The sequence below is a fragment of the Cornus florida genome, unplaced genomic scaffold (genome assembly GCF_030987335.1).
Source record: "Cornus florida cultivar Cherokee Brave unplaced genomic scaffold, ASM3098733v1 CherokeeBrave_3.0.0_Hap2_Chr01, whole genome shotgun sequence".
Taxonomy (NCBI): Eukaryota; Viridiplantae; Streptophyta; class Magnoliopsida; order Cornales; family Cornaceae; genus Cornus; species Cornus florida.
The window spans coordinates 107,718,502-107,730,397 of NW_026775571.1; the positions used below are offsets into that span (position 1 = coordinate 107,718,502).

General features: G+C 36.8%; 2 protein-coding genes across 2 annotated transcripts; both read right to left on the reverse strand.

Moving 5' to 3' along the window:
• Positions 1–310: 310 nt before the first annotated feature.
• LOC132312732 (probable galactinol--sucrose galactosyltransferase 2) lies at positions 311–6,465 on the reverse strand. Its single transcript, XM_059811222.1, has 14 exons — positions 5,928–6,465; positions 5,293–5,537; positions 4,730–4,820; positions 4,469–4,517; positions 4,295–4,386; positions 3,569–3,676; positions 3,297–3,425; positions 2,726–3,136; positions 2,489–2,630; positions 2,339–2,406; positions 2,013–2,147; positions 1,718–1,932; positions 996–1,084; positions 311–885 (listed from the first exon to the last, which is right to left on the reverse strand). Exons 1-14 carry the CDS (start codon positions 6,233–6,235, stop codon positions 604–606), a joined length of 2,364 nt encoding a protein of 787 aa, XP_059667205.1. The 5' UTR covers positions 6,236–6,465; the 3' UTR covers positions 311–603.
• Positions 6,466–7,023: 558 nt separating this feature from the next.
• On the reverse strand, positions 7,024–11,585 carry LOC132312738 (subtilisin-like protease SBT5.4). The gene is made up of 11 exons (XM_059811232.1): positions 11,369–11,585; positions 11,075–11,184; positions 10,867–10,964; positions 10,612–10,776; positions 10,370–10,478; positions 9,041–9,575; positions 8,853–8,947; positions 8,489–8,734; positions 8,287–8,401; positions 7,995–8,208; positions 7,024–7,907 (listed from the first exon to the last, which is right to left on the reverse strand). Exons 1-11 carry the CDS (start codon positions 11,453–11,455, stop codon positions 7,372–7,374), a joined length of 2,310 nt encoding a protein of 769 aa, XP_059667215.1. The 5' UTR covers positions 11,456–11,585; the 3' UTR covers positions 7,024–7,371.
• Between the last annotated feature and the right edge of the window lie 311 nt (positions 11,586–11,896).

Consider the following 11,896-nt stretch of genomic DNA (forward strand, 5'->3'; position numbering starts at 1 on the left):
TTTTCAATTGTTACTCTGGATGGTTGCCTACTGCCCACTGATAATTGTTGAGTATTGCCATGATTTTTGTGATTCATGAAGCACAAGACAACAGACCAAGCTTTTTTTGTTATACAATAATGAAGGGTTGAGATTGAAACACACAACAATGTGTGTTTGTTATGACAACTAGGATTGTTTAAAAAAAAATAAAAAAACATAACATCTATAATAAACTTTAGAGCAGAAGCTCTGAGAGGTGAAAATAAGGAAAATATAATAATAATAAAAAGTAGCATAACTCAAACAATTAAATCATACATACAACATATACACATAAAAAGGTCCTAAATTTTATATATCAAAGTTCATGACAATTGACAACAAATTTACTCTAATGTATGTAATATTTCTTGCCTAATCTATCTATTTGCATTGGTCTTGCACAAAGCTATTTTGCAGCACCTCAAAGATGACAAATCAATGATTCATCATTTATTATTTTAATCATTTCCCTAATCACTTGCTTTATAATGTTTATTCCCTCCTCAAGTACTGGATAAAATTCTATCTAAAAACTAGTGGAATAGAGGCTGTGAGGCTTTGCATAAAACACACAAAGCCTCAGTAACCAACAGTGATTTCCCAAGAACTTGTGTCAGTTGGAATTGTCAGAGTCAAAAGATGATATTCACTTTTGTAATTGAATCCTTCTTCTTTGAAGTTTAAAGAGCAAAACTTCGGCTTTGGATCGGAAAATGCTCCAAAACAACCAGCCCCTCTCCCCTTGACACTAATTCTGCAGGTGGAAGAATCTTTAGAAACTTCAATCGACTCAACAGCCCCTCCGGAATTGTACATATTTATTAATCCAATAGGTGCAAACTGAATATTTGGATTGTAGACCTGTAAAAATCACAACATAATTTGTTTCCCTTAGTCAAAAACTCTATATAATATGAATTAATTACACCATCTGGGAGAAAGAAATGTAGGAATGCAAGCGACTAGCCAACCTTTATAGGCGATACAGTTAAGACATCGCAGTGCAAGGTTTTTAAGGTGACCTCCATTGATTCTTGCTTTCCCAGTCGAGTCAGGGAGCCTGAAAGTGTACAGATGAATTAGAGGGTTGAAGAAGAACCATTCAGTCCAATATCTGTACTCATAAGTACAGTAAACATTTTCCTTTTCCATATCTGATATTCATGTGGTCACATAATTAAATATGATTGCAGAAATTGAGCACCAAAATGAGAATAGTTATTGAAGCTTATGCAGCTGTGACTGTGAGTACCACTTATACTATGACCAAGAAACTACGGTTTGAACAAGAGTGCAGAAAAATAGCTATCCGTGTTTTTGAATGCATGTCCCAAAACAAAGAACATCCCCAACACTAGATTTAACATTCCAAGAGAAATTTTCTTATAGACTATATAATTCAATGCATCGCTGATTTTAATCAAAATTTAACAGTTCAATTAGCTTCAAGAAGTGTGACTTGTGCACTATAATGATACGTAAAATTACTATCCTTCATATCCACTTATGGGATCATTAAAGAAAAAAACTCTCCCAATTTGAACTACATAAGCACATCTTGATTATGTGACTGCATAAGCCAACTCCTATGTCACCACATTTTATAGTACGTGTCATAACGCCTTTTTGTTTTCAGTCTGCGTACTATAAAATTATCAGCACTCCTTGTAACATTGAGCAAGTCTAATTGTACCTGAATTGAAGGAAAAGACAGCACAATCTCCCATCCATGATTGCCCTGAAGCTTCTTCAAGATACTCAATATCAGCGGGAGAGACCAGTCCAGATAGCTCAGAACTGACACTGCTCTGAACAGCCTTGTCCAGACAAGGCCAGCTTCCAGCTCCTTGACAATTGAACACGCCAATAACTCCGGTACATTTGTTCAGATTCCAAACCTTCAGAAGGCTGAGGTTTTTTATTTGAAACAGATTAGAAAATTAGAACACAGGAAGCAAATCAAACACAAATAGAATTCTGAAGGATACCTCTTTCCATCCATAACTGGATCTTTGAATAAACAATCTCGCGATGGCCTTCCAGGGTATTTAGCTCTCAGCACTGACCCATCGGGAAGAACAAGCCTTCTTAGTATCTTGAAGTCATGCTGGCCTGGTTTATCACTGTTTTAAATGATGGTGCTTGAGAAACATTTCAAGGAAAATGAAGCACAAGAGGAAAAACCTTGGCATAAAGATTACTTAGTAGGCAAAAATGGCCTATTTAGATATTGAAAATATAGGCAAACATGTATGCATATTTAACATTGTTCGTTAGGCCTCTCTGAGTATAGCTATAAATAAGATAGCCTCACCTAACATAGACTCCACAACCTCCCACTGCACGAGCAACTGCATGAAACTCAGCTGCCTCATGGAGGCTCTGAAAGGTGTTAAAGAAAAGAACATAATTACCAGGATTGTTAAAGAAGGCACTAGGAAAAACTGAAAAGGCTAGGTCATACGTAGAACATGTCCCAATCAGGAACGACAACTTCTCCAAAGAATATGCTGTTATAGGCCACGGCAGCTATGTGCAATGTCTGTGTGGTTGGGTTTTTGGGATAGTAATCATCAGATACACGCGTAATAGCACTTCTTTTTGTGCTGCAACAGGAAATGAAGAACACAATCACTATTTCAAATGCATACTATATTTTGTACTGAACTTCAGCAGGAAATTGGGTGCACAAGTTTAGTACTTGTAAATTGTGTCTGTGCTCTGACCCATGCAACAGATTATGCTATTGTCCTGGAAGTTGGTGGCTATGGACTTTTCAAGTGCTTGTTGGAAATGTCTAGTAAGTGAGACTCGGCCTCCGGAACCAGTTGCCACAGTTTCAAGTATGTTCTGTACATCAACCTTAACACCATCCACTCCCTGTGACACAAGATAACTGTGCAGATCATCATAAAATTCTGATATTTTTGCTGGATCAATTGTACCGACACCATACATCTCCATAGCATCCATAGATCCATCCCTCATATTTGAAAGGTTCCCTGGTGATTGTACCGGGAATTGTAATTTCGGATTATACTTTTTAGTTCCCGGAGCATCTGGACGAAGTCCACCCCAGTATCCCATCAGTGCATGCCATACATAGACATACCTGAAAATCGTGGGAAAAAAAAAAACAAAAATAAATCATCATATTGTTAGCAATGGTAACAAAGGAATCCAAGAACTTCCAATCCTTTTGTCGTCTTAGAATTCCATCAAAGTAAAAGAAAAAATAAAAATGGAGGACAGGGTCCCCAGTAAAACCATACTTAAGGCCGAAAATCCTCTTTATTTCTGAAACGAAATCCTTAAGACAAGCAGGTGCTTCGCTTAAGTCCTCATTTGCTTTTCTCTGGAACTTATTGTTTTCATGTATGCTGACTAATCTGGCACCAAACCTGCAGTTTGGATTTAAAAGAATTAGAGGTTAGAGACACGCCTTTTTGAATTAACAAGAAAAATATATATATTTTGAACTTACAAGTTACTGCATACATATGTGCTTTTCAGAATTAAGAAGAAAAGAAATGGACAAACTTACTGTGACCCTTCCACAAAAGGTTCCCCTTCTTTCTGGAACTCATTAGTTATATCTTGCCACCCATCATCAATTAACAAAAATTTTGCTGGAGTGCCTCCTTCAGATAAACTGAGATATAGGAAAATATATTTTAAAAAATGTTAGGAAAACTAGTTTGTAATTAAAAAAAAAAATCAACAAGGAAGAGATGAAATGTAGAAAGAACACCTAAGAAAATAAGTAATTCTAAGAGATACATCTATCCATAGGAGCCTTTAGAGAATTCTCAGCCTTAAGATACATTATGGATGTTATGCGCTATTAACACCATTCAGATAGTATCGAATTCACTATATAACTAGTTTGTGTGTGTGTATTTTTTATTTTTTATCATTCTCTCTCTCATTTACCTTGGACTTTTAGGACCTCAAGTCCTAGGTAAGATGCCATTCTGTTCAAGTAATTAATTGGGGATATGAAAGCTCAAATTAAATTATAAAATCATGGTTTTGTTGAAATATTTCTTGGTGTGCTGTGCTTTCAATGAGGTTACAGAATCAAACAAGCAGCCTAACAATGACAGTTTTACTACCATAGAGTACTAACTCAATTAGTATTTCATGTACTAATGCACTTTTAATGTGTATATTTTCATAAGATAATGCACAGAATTGAGAACAATAACTTTTCTGAATCTATTGAAAATTTTCAGAAATGGTGAGAGTATATATAGGGGGCTGCATTTACCTTTTTAGGCCATCTCTAATTCCTTGAGGATTAACATCCATGTAGAAGGCATCCCAAGTACACCAACCAAAGCAATCTAGCATTCCCGGCGTCTGCATCAGAGAAATGACAAAGAAACTTGTTACTGATGCACACATCTTTCAGCAACATAACCAAATCCCGAGACTAACTTGCCTGTTTGTTTTGCCGAAGGGAAAAGGTACCACTATACTTCTCCAAAATCCTGCATATAATCAAAAGTCAATAACCAGTTCATGCTCATATAACAGTTGAATTAGTTAATATCCCACTCATCATGCCACTCAAATCCAAGCTTACTAATTGGAAACCGGTTAGATTTTAGCTGCCATCAAAGTAATTACATTAAATTTCACCAATCATTCAAGGTCAAATAAAATTTCATGAAATTCATACGTTGTTCAGAGGCCCACGTACTTCATAGATTCCTTGATCAGATCAAATGGATTGTTTCCATAACTCATAAAAACTGCATTTAGAGACTCTGATGCAACTACAGCAGGGTCACCTATAGAATGCAGAACCAGCTTATATCATTAGACTGAGGACAAAAGCTTCATCAATTAAAGATAAGAGAATGAGGAGAGGGTTGGTTATTAAGAACAAAATGTTCCTACACACATTTTTATATAACATAGATAAGATCCTGTCAACCAATGGGCATTAGCCCAAATGGTATAGTATCTCTTCTCCAAAGGGGAGCTAGGTTGAGTGTCCAAGCTCTGGTAGGGGCAATATTGTGGGCGCGTGTGCGTCTGCTTGAAGTTTCAAAAAATAAAAAATAAAAAATAAAAATGATTCTGTTCATGCTCTTTACTACAAGGTTCACCCAAGTGCAAATCTACATGTTTTAATGATTTATAGTTGGACCATTAAGATATCTAGGAAGTCTATACTGAATTGCAGTTTACTTCATACAATGATCAATGAAGTGGAAAGCTGAAAAAAAAAGAATGGAACCAAATATGTGAACTTCTTACCACTTTCAACACAAAATTCGAGTTCATCAGCTGAATTTCCCTGCAAGCTGCTTCTAAATTTGCCATCTAGCACGGGCAAGAATAGGATATAAGAGGTAGATCCATTAGGCACATCAGAATCCGATTCTTCCCTTGCTTCCACCAGCAACATCTGAGTTTCAATGGGAATATCTCTTCCTGAATTTCCCATTCGAGGTATCACCCACCAAATTTTAAACCGAAACAAACACAACAATCTGGCATCCCTGCATCAAACAAGCATCATAACAATTTCACTTATTTTTAATTTTTTTTTACAAGACAAAATATGATAAGTGGATGGATTTAGTTCCATCTCCAAACTAACATATTGCATCTGCTAATTGATCCTTTTGATTAGCAGAACCTCAAATTGTTCCCATTTCAAATGGGATAAAATTTTACAGAGTTATTATATCAATCCGAAGCAGCATAATTGGCTGAAATAGAGAAACTTAACTCAGCGTATAAGTAATATATGTGATAATCTTTGTCAGTGCATTAAGTAGATGGCTAATGCAGCAAAACATGAGCTACAGTGATGTAGCACCGAAGCATGAGCCTATTGTGCTTGTTTAAAAAAAAATCGACGAGGAGGAAAGAACATTAGTACTTACTGAATGACACCAAGCTTAAATACATGTCGAGAGCTGCTTGCAGTGGAGGTGGCACCTATAAAAGCTGATGAATTAGTCCATGGTGTAATGACGACGTTCTCTGGCACGCTTGTCAGTGTTTCAGTGCCATTGATGCTCAAAACCCCATCTTTTACTACTGGTTTTGCATTGACAAACATACTATGTTTCCATGTCTTGTGCAGATGCAAAGACCCATGTGAGAATTTCCTTTGATTGGAGCCCAAAAAGGAAGAGAAACTGGCATTGAGTTGCAGAGTGCTCAAAAGAGGAGACATGGCCACAGTCATGGTGGGTTGGAGTTAGTGTGGTTTCTGATGCTTTGTCAGTCCAACGTTGGTGCAAAACAAACGACAATCAACCGACCATGTATGTACTGTAGGAGATGGTAAAAGGACTAGGAAATGGTAATATACTAGACAGCACACACTACTATGAGTGATGTTAGTTTCCCAAATGATAGGATCGATAACAGGAGGGACATTTATATATGAATGATCACACTTTCTTTATTGGTTCACCACATTTCAATTGGATGCTTACCTAATTCCTTTATCATTTCTGATCTTCTACAGGAGTAGAATGTCCTCTCATTTTTGGAATAGAACGTCCTCTCATTTTTTTTGTGACAATTATGCCCCATCATGGGACATATAATTGTATCCATTGTAATTCTGTCTTCTTGTTCAGAAGGGACAAAAATTGTTAGCTGCACTCATTCTAGGGAAAAAATCAGGAAACGCCAATTTTTAATTGGAAAATGACAAGAAAATACAGAAATGATTTGATAAGGTCCACTGCTTAATTCTGTCAGGCTGTAAAGTGTTGGGAGTGTCTGATGACAGATTACTAGAAAGAGAGAGGGAGAGGGGTTTGGGGGTTGAAGCTTTTAATCTCTTGTTTTTGCATACTGAAATTTGACACCATATAAATATAAATATTTGTGTTTATTGTGTGTGTCGTGTTTACTTTTCTATTGGTTTCTTGATTACAATTAAGAAGAAAGATTAGTGAAGGTGTTGCAAAACATATTATCTTGAAAACTGGCACAAACCCAGTGAACATAAGCAAACAAGAGAGCGCGCATACACACATTTTTTTTTCACACTAAAAGCTGCCACACACATTTAAATGTATTCTCATCCTTGTAAATAAAGATTTATCAGTCAAACCATTTAAAAATGTGTATTGAATTGCACAAGGTTACTTATTATGAGTTCTGGATCCACTGCTCTAGTAAAGCAGTGTGATCAACAAATATATCCCTTCTAATTCTCTCTACTAGTCTAACAATTATCCCTGAACCAAGAATTAAAATATTAAAAAATAACCCAAAAATAACACTTATTCTAAATCCTGTTTTTGCTACTATCTATGGCCTTCCCAACCAATGTCAAAGGCTTCATCCTAATGTTTATTCTAGGCCTCAGGCAGCAGCAACCACGATCGGACTCCTCACATAGTGTTTACCATCTGACCATCGTAACTCTCCAAATACATAATCTTTTGCTGCATCAGCACTTTTAGCTTTCAGAGTCAACTCAAAGCTCTTCTCTTCTCCAATCTTGTCGAATTTCAGAACGCTGGGCTCAACCGAAATTGAAATTCCTAGTGGTTCACGAATACGAGCAGTATAGGTGCCTGGGGAGCCAACATTCTTGACTCTTCGAGTCAGTGTGACTGAGCCAGAGAGGTTAGGGACACTTATCGAAGGGTAGTTGAAGTTGAGGAGATTTAAAGACTTGGGACATGTATAAGGTGCCTTCGAAAATAGTTGAATCATGGTTTGGTTATAACCATTGCCGCAAAGGAAGTCCAGGTACTCATTGACAGTCAAGTCATAGACCAAGCCAGGATCCTGGGCGCGATTTGGGCGAATGTGTCCAGCACCATAACTAAAAGGTGTCGCCTTAACATAAGAACCATTGCGCATTGGATTCAGAGTGTTGTCTCTTGTTCTTGCTGTAGACAAAGCATTAGTAGAACACATTATTAGCTAGGAATTATATAATTTTATTTTCAACTAGAAAATTCGGGATATTAATTTACCACTAGTCATGATTGCTGATTTAATGGCAGCAGGACTCCAGTCAGGGTGGAGTGTCTTCAGTAGGCCTACAACTCCCGAAACATGAGGGCAAGACATGGATGTACCAGAATCTACATTAAAAGGAACCCTGCGTTTATCGAATTCTTGATCTGTGGGGCTTGTTGCTTCAGAGAAGGCAGCTATGATATTAACTCCTGGTGCAGTAATATCTGGCTGAATCATCCAAAAACTGGGAATGAGTTACAATGAGACAAAAAAGGTAAACAAGCAACAACTTGAGGTCGGTCAAACCTTTAGGATCTCTGGTGTAACAGTATTAGGACCCTTGGAGGAGAAAGAAGCCATGAATGGAGCTGGCTTTGTATTCAATTTCGTTGCTGGATCAGTAATAAAACCCAGTGGATTCCTGTCAAAGTTATCGTACTAATTAAGTAAAAACTGAAGAAGTTGGTGTAGCCAGAATTTGTAAGTACACAGAGGGAGAGAGGGTTACTTGGTAGAATTGATGTAGGAAAAAACAGCAACACCATCTGTATAATTGACATGTGATGCCGGAAGGACGTGAGCATCAGCTATAATTTCATTACCACTGGCCTCATCATTGCAAAGAATCATCCCAACAGCCCCAGCCAAAGAAGCTTGTTGGCCCTTATCCACTCGCGCATTATCCCCCCTAAGACAGGCCAAGATCTTACCCTTCACCTTCTCGGTGTCCAGGGTTCCCGGCTTACATAGAATCCTGCATTACCAAAGCAAATAGTAAGACACAGCAAAATGCACACTGCAGCCAAATGGGATACTTGCATTTTTTTTAGATTAAAAGATAAAAAAAACTTTTCAGAAACAGATGTTCTTACGCTTCCTCAGCAGATGCATTTGCAGCTTTGGCCTGTGCAGCACTAATGAGGGGATAGAATCTATCTTCTGGAAGTGCTTTAGAAATGCTTGTTCCCTGGCATCAATAATCAATAATCATAAAAGGGAATAAATAGAAAGTTGACCAAATGAAAATAAAAAATTATTCGGATAAAAAAAAAAATCAAACCCTCAGGCGCAGTCCATTGCGAAGCTCAACATAAGTCTGGAACTCGCGGTCCAAGGTGCTTGCTCCAACAGTTATAATCCAAGGGGCAACATTTGTGACAGTTCCATCAGTAGGTCCAGAATTCCCAGCTGAACATACTACCACTATACCACTCTTAACAGCATGGAAAGCCCCAATTGAAAGGCCATCATCGAAGTAGTCACCAGCGTCTCCACCAACCGACACTGAAAGCACATCTACACCATCGTAGATGGCCATATCGAATGCTGCCAAGATATCAGAATCATAGCATTCGCTTCCATTGGCCGGAGGCCAGCATACCTTGTAAGCAGCCACTCGAGCTCTAGGCGAACCACCTTTTGCAGTTCCATTGCCCAAGCCGAACACACTTGCTCCAGAAACAAAGTTCCCTCCTGCTGTTGATAGTGTGTGAGTTCCATGCCCTTCGAAGTCTCGTGCAGAGGCCATAGAAGCATTGAGTGAGCCTGCATTTGCAAGATAGCCCTTGTTGAAGTACCTAGCTCCAATTAGTTTCCTACAAATTAAACAGTATATCAGTTGCTGAACAGTATCATATATCTAAAGAGTATTAGATAATACCCAAAAAAAAATGTTTTTAAAAAGAAAAGAATGATAACACTATATCTATACAAGGTGGTGGATCTACACTTTATAAAACTTTATTATGAAAATTCTTCCTGTGCTTTATTTTTAAAGGTAGAAAAAGCAATCCACCCAGTTTTGTTTATGCACAAAAAGTTGCTTTTTTTAAGGCATTCATGCATCAGCAATATAATTGAAAGTATCACATCGAACTGTAGCATAATAAGACTATCAAAAAGTATTATGTTCTCTACTATCACTATTGCTGTGTTGGGTTCTTATTCTGAGGCATGATGGCTAATAACATGTTAAGACCAATATATGAAAGTTTTTGAGTCAATATTCTGCAGAAATTGAAAGCATTGGACTTGACTAAAAGCAGTAAGAACTATTTCAAAAAAATTATACTTCAAATCAATAAAAAGTTTGTTTTACTGAGTCCAAAGCTAAAAACCTATATAATAAGAGATGGGTCATATTGAACAAGATCTTTTAGCTATTTTTATAGAAAGCTTGACCACTTTTAGCAAAATTGTTTTCATCCACAAGAAAAGAACAAGCTAGCTATGCTGAAGACTTTGAAGAAGAGGAAGATTAAATATTAGTAGTAACTGTTGTAAGTAATCATAATCAGCATTATTGTTCACACCATCTCATTATAATAGAATTAATTGTTGGTAATTGTTATTATCATTATTATGATGAAAAAGAAAATAAAGAGTATACCTATTGCAGGGGACTCCAGCATTGGTGTCATTCTGACAGATTCCTTTCCACTTTGAAGGAATGGGCCCAAACCCTTTATCACTGAAGCTCTGTGATTCAGGCCACACACCTAACAAAGTCATGATAAGTTGTTAATCTTATGTTTTAAGTTTGAAATTGAAAAAACAAAAACAAAAACAAAAAAAACAAAATTAATAGAACAAAGAACATAATTGGAAAAGAAAAATGAATTGAAAGGATACCGGTGTCGAGATTTCCGATGATGGTGTCTTCACCATATCTGGCCTTTTCCCACAGAGAACTAGGATGAACCACACCATCCTTTTCCAGCATCATAAAGTTCCATGAATGGGTTGTGTGCAATTTTCTCCCTCGGTTCAAGAAAACTGACAAAACATCGGGATGCTCTACATTCATTTTAAACATGTTCGTTTAGTACACATACTGATCAATACACACACACTACACACACACACACTATGCAGCATGTTATATACCTGCAATAGCTGCTGCTTCCTCCTCTTCAAGAATAGCTGCAAAGCCATTGATATTTCTTTTGTAGTTGTAAAAGATTGCATCTTTGCCCTTCTCTTTACTGTGTGAAATAAATTTTGGCATAAAAAAAGAGTTTGAAAATATATATTCCATAAGAACATAAACTAAGTAGATCATTGATTAAAACTACCATTTTATCAATTCACATACCTTCCCAAGAATGAGCCAAGCAAATCATAATGAGAATCTGCCACCTGTTGAAGATCGGCCGACGTAAGCCCTGTGCCATGTGAATGTTCTCCCAAGTACACTATGTAAGACTGTCTCAGACACCCGAAAAAAAAAAAAATTAGAAAGAAAAAAATCAAAAACAGTCCATGAAAATTGAGAACTAGAGAAAAAAACAAAAAATCAGTTAGTGCCGACCCATGCTAGTGAACTCTGACAAATCAGTCGAAAACAACAAAATTTCAATTAGAAAAGAGATATTTAGGCAATGTGTACCCTTTTGATTGATAGAGCTGGTGTTTGGAACAGAGAGAAAAGAATGAACAGAGCAAGGAAAGTTGGGAACTTCGGATAAAAAACCATTATGCTTTTCTGTTATTGGAAAAAAGAATGTGATAGTGATATTATTCTAGTATTGTGCTCAATTATTGAGCACTGTTTGGGTGGAGAGAAAGAGGAGCAAAGGCACCCTCTTTCCCCTGTTTTTTCAATTATATAGAAGAAGAAGAAGAAACTCTGTTTCTCTAAGCTTAAGATTGATATGTATAATATTATTACGATATATAAGTGAAACCAAATTCTAATAGCGAGCAAAGAGGTAAGTGGAAAAGTCCTATTGTAATTATAATTATAATTATATTCCCTTTCACGGAAAGTATTGAGAGAGAAAGAATTGATTCTGAAAAGTTCTTTAATTTTTTAAAATTATAATTGAGATTGGATATGATTAGGATATATACATCTATTTAAATTTAAGATCAGAGAGAATAATTGACAACCAATCGTTATAACCTCAAAACTCTA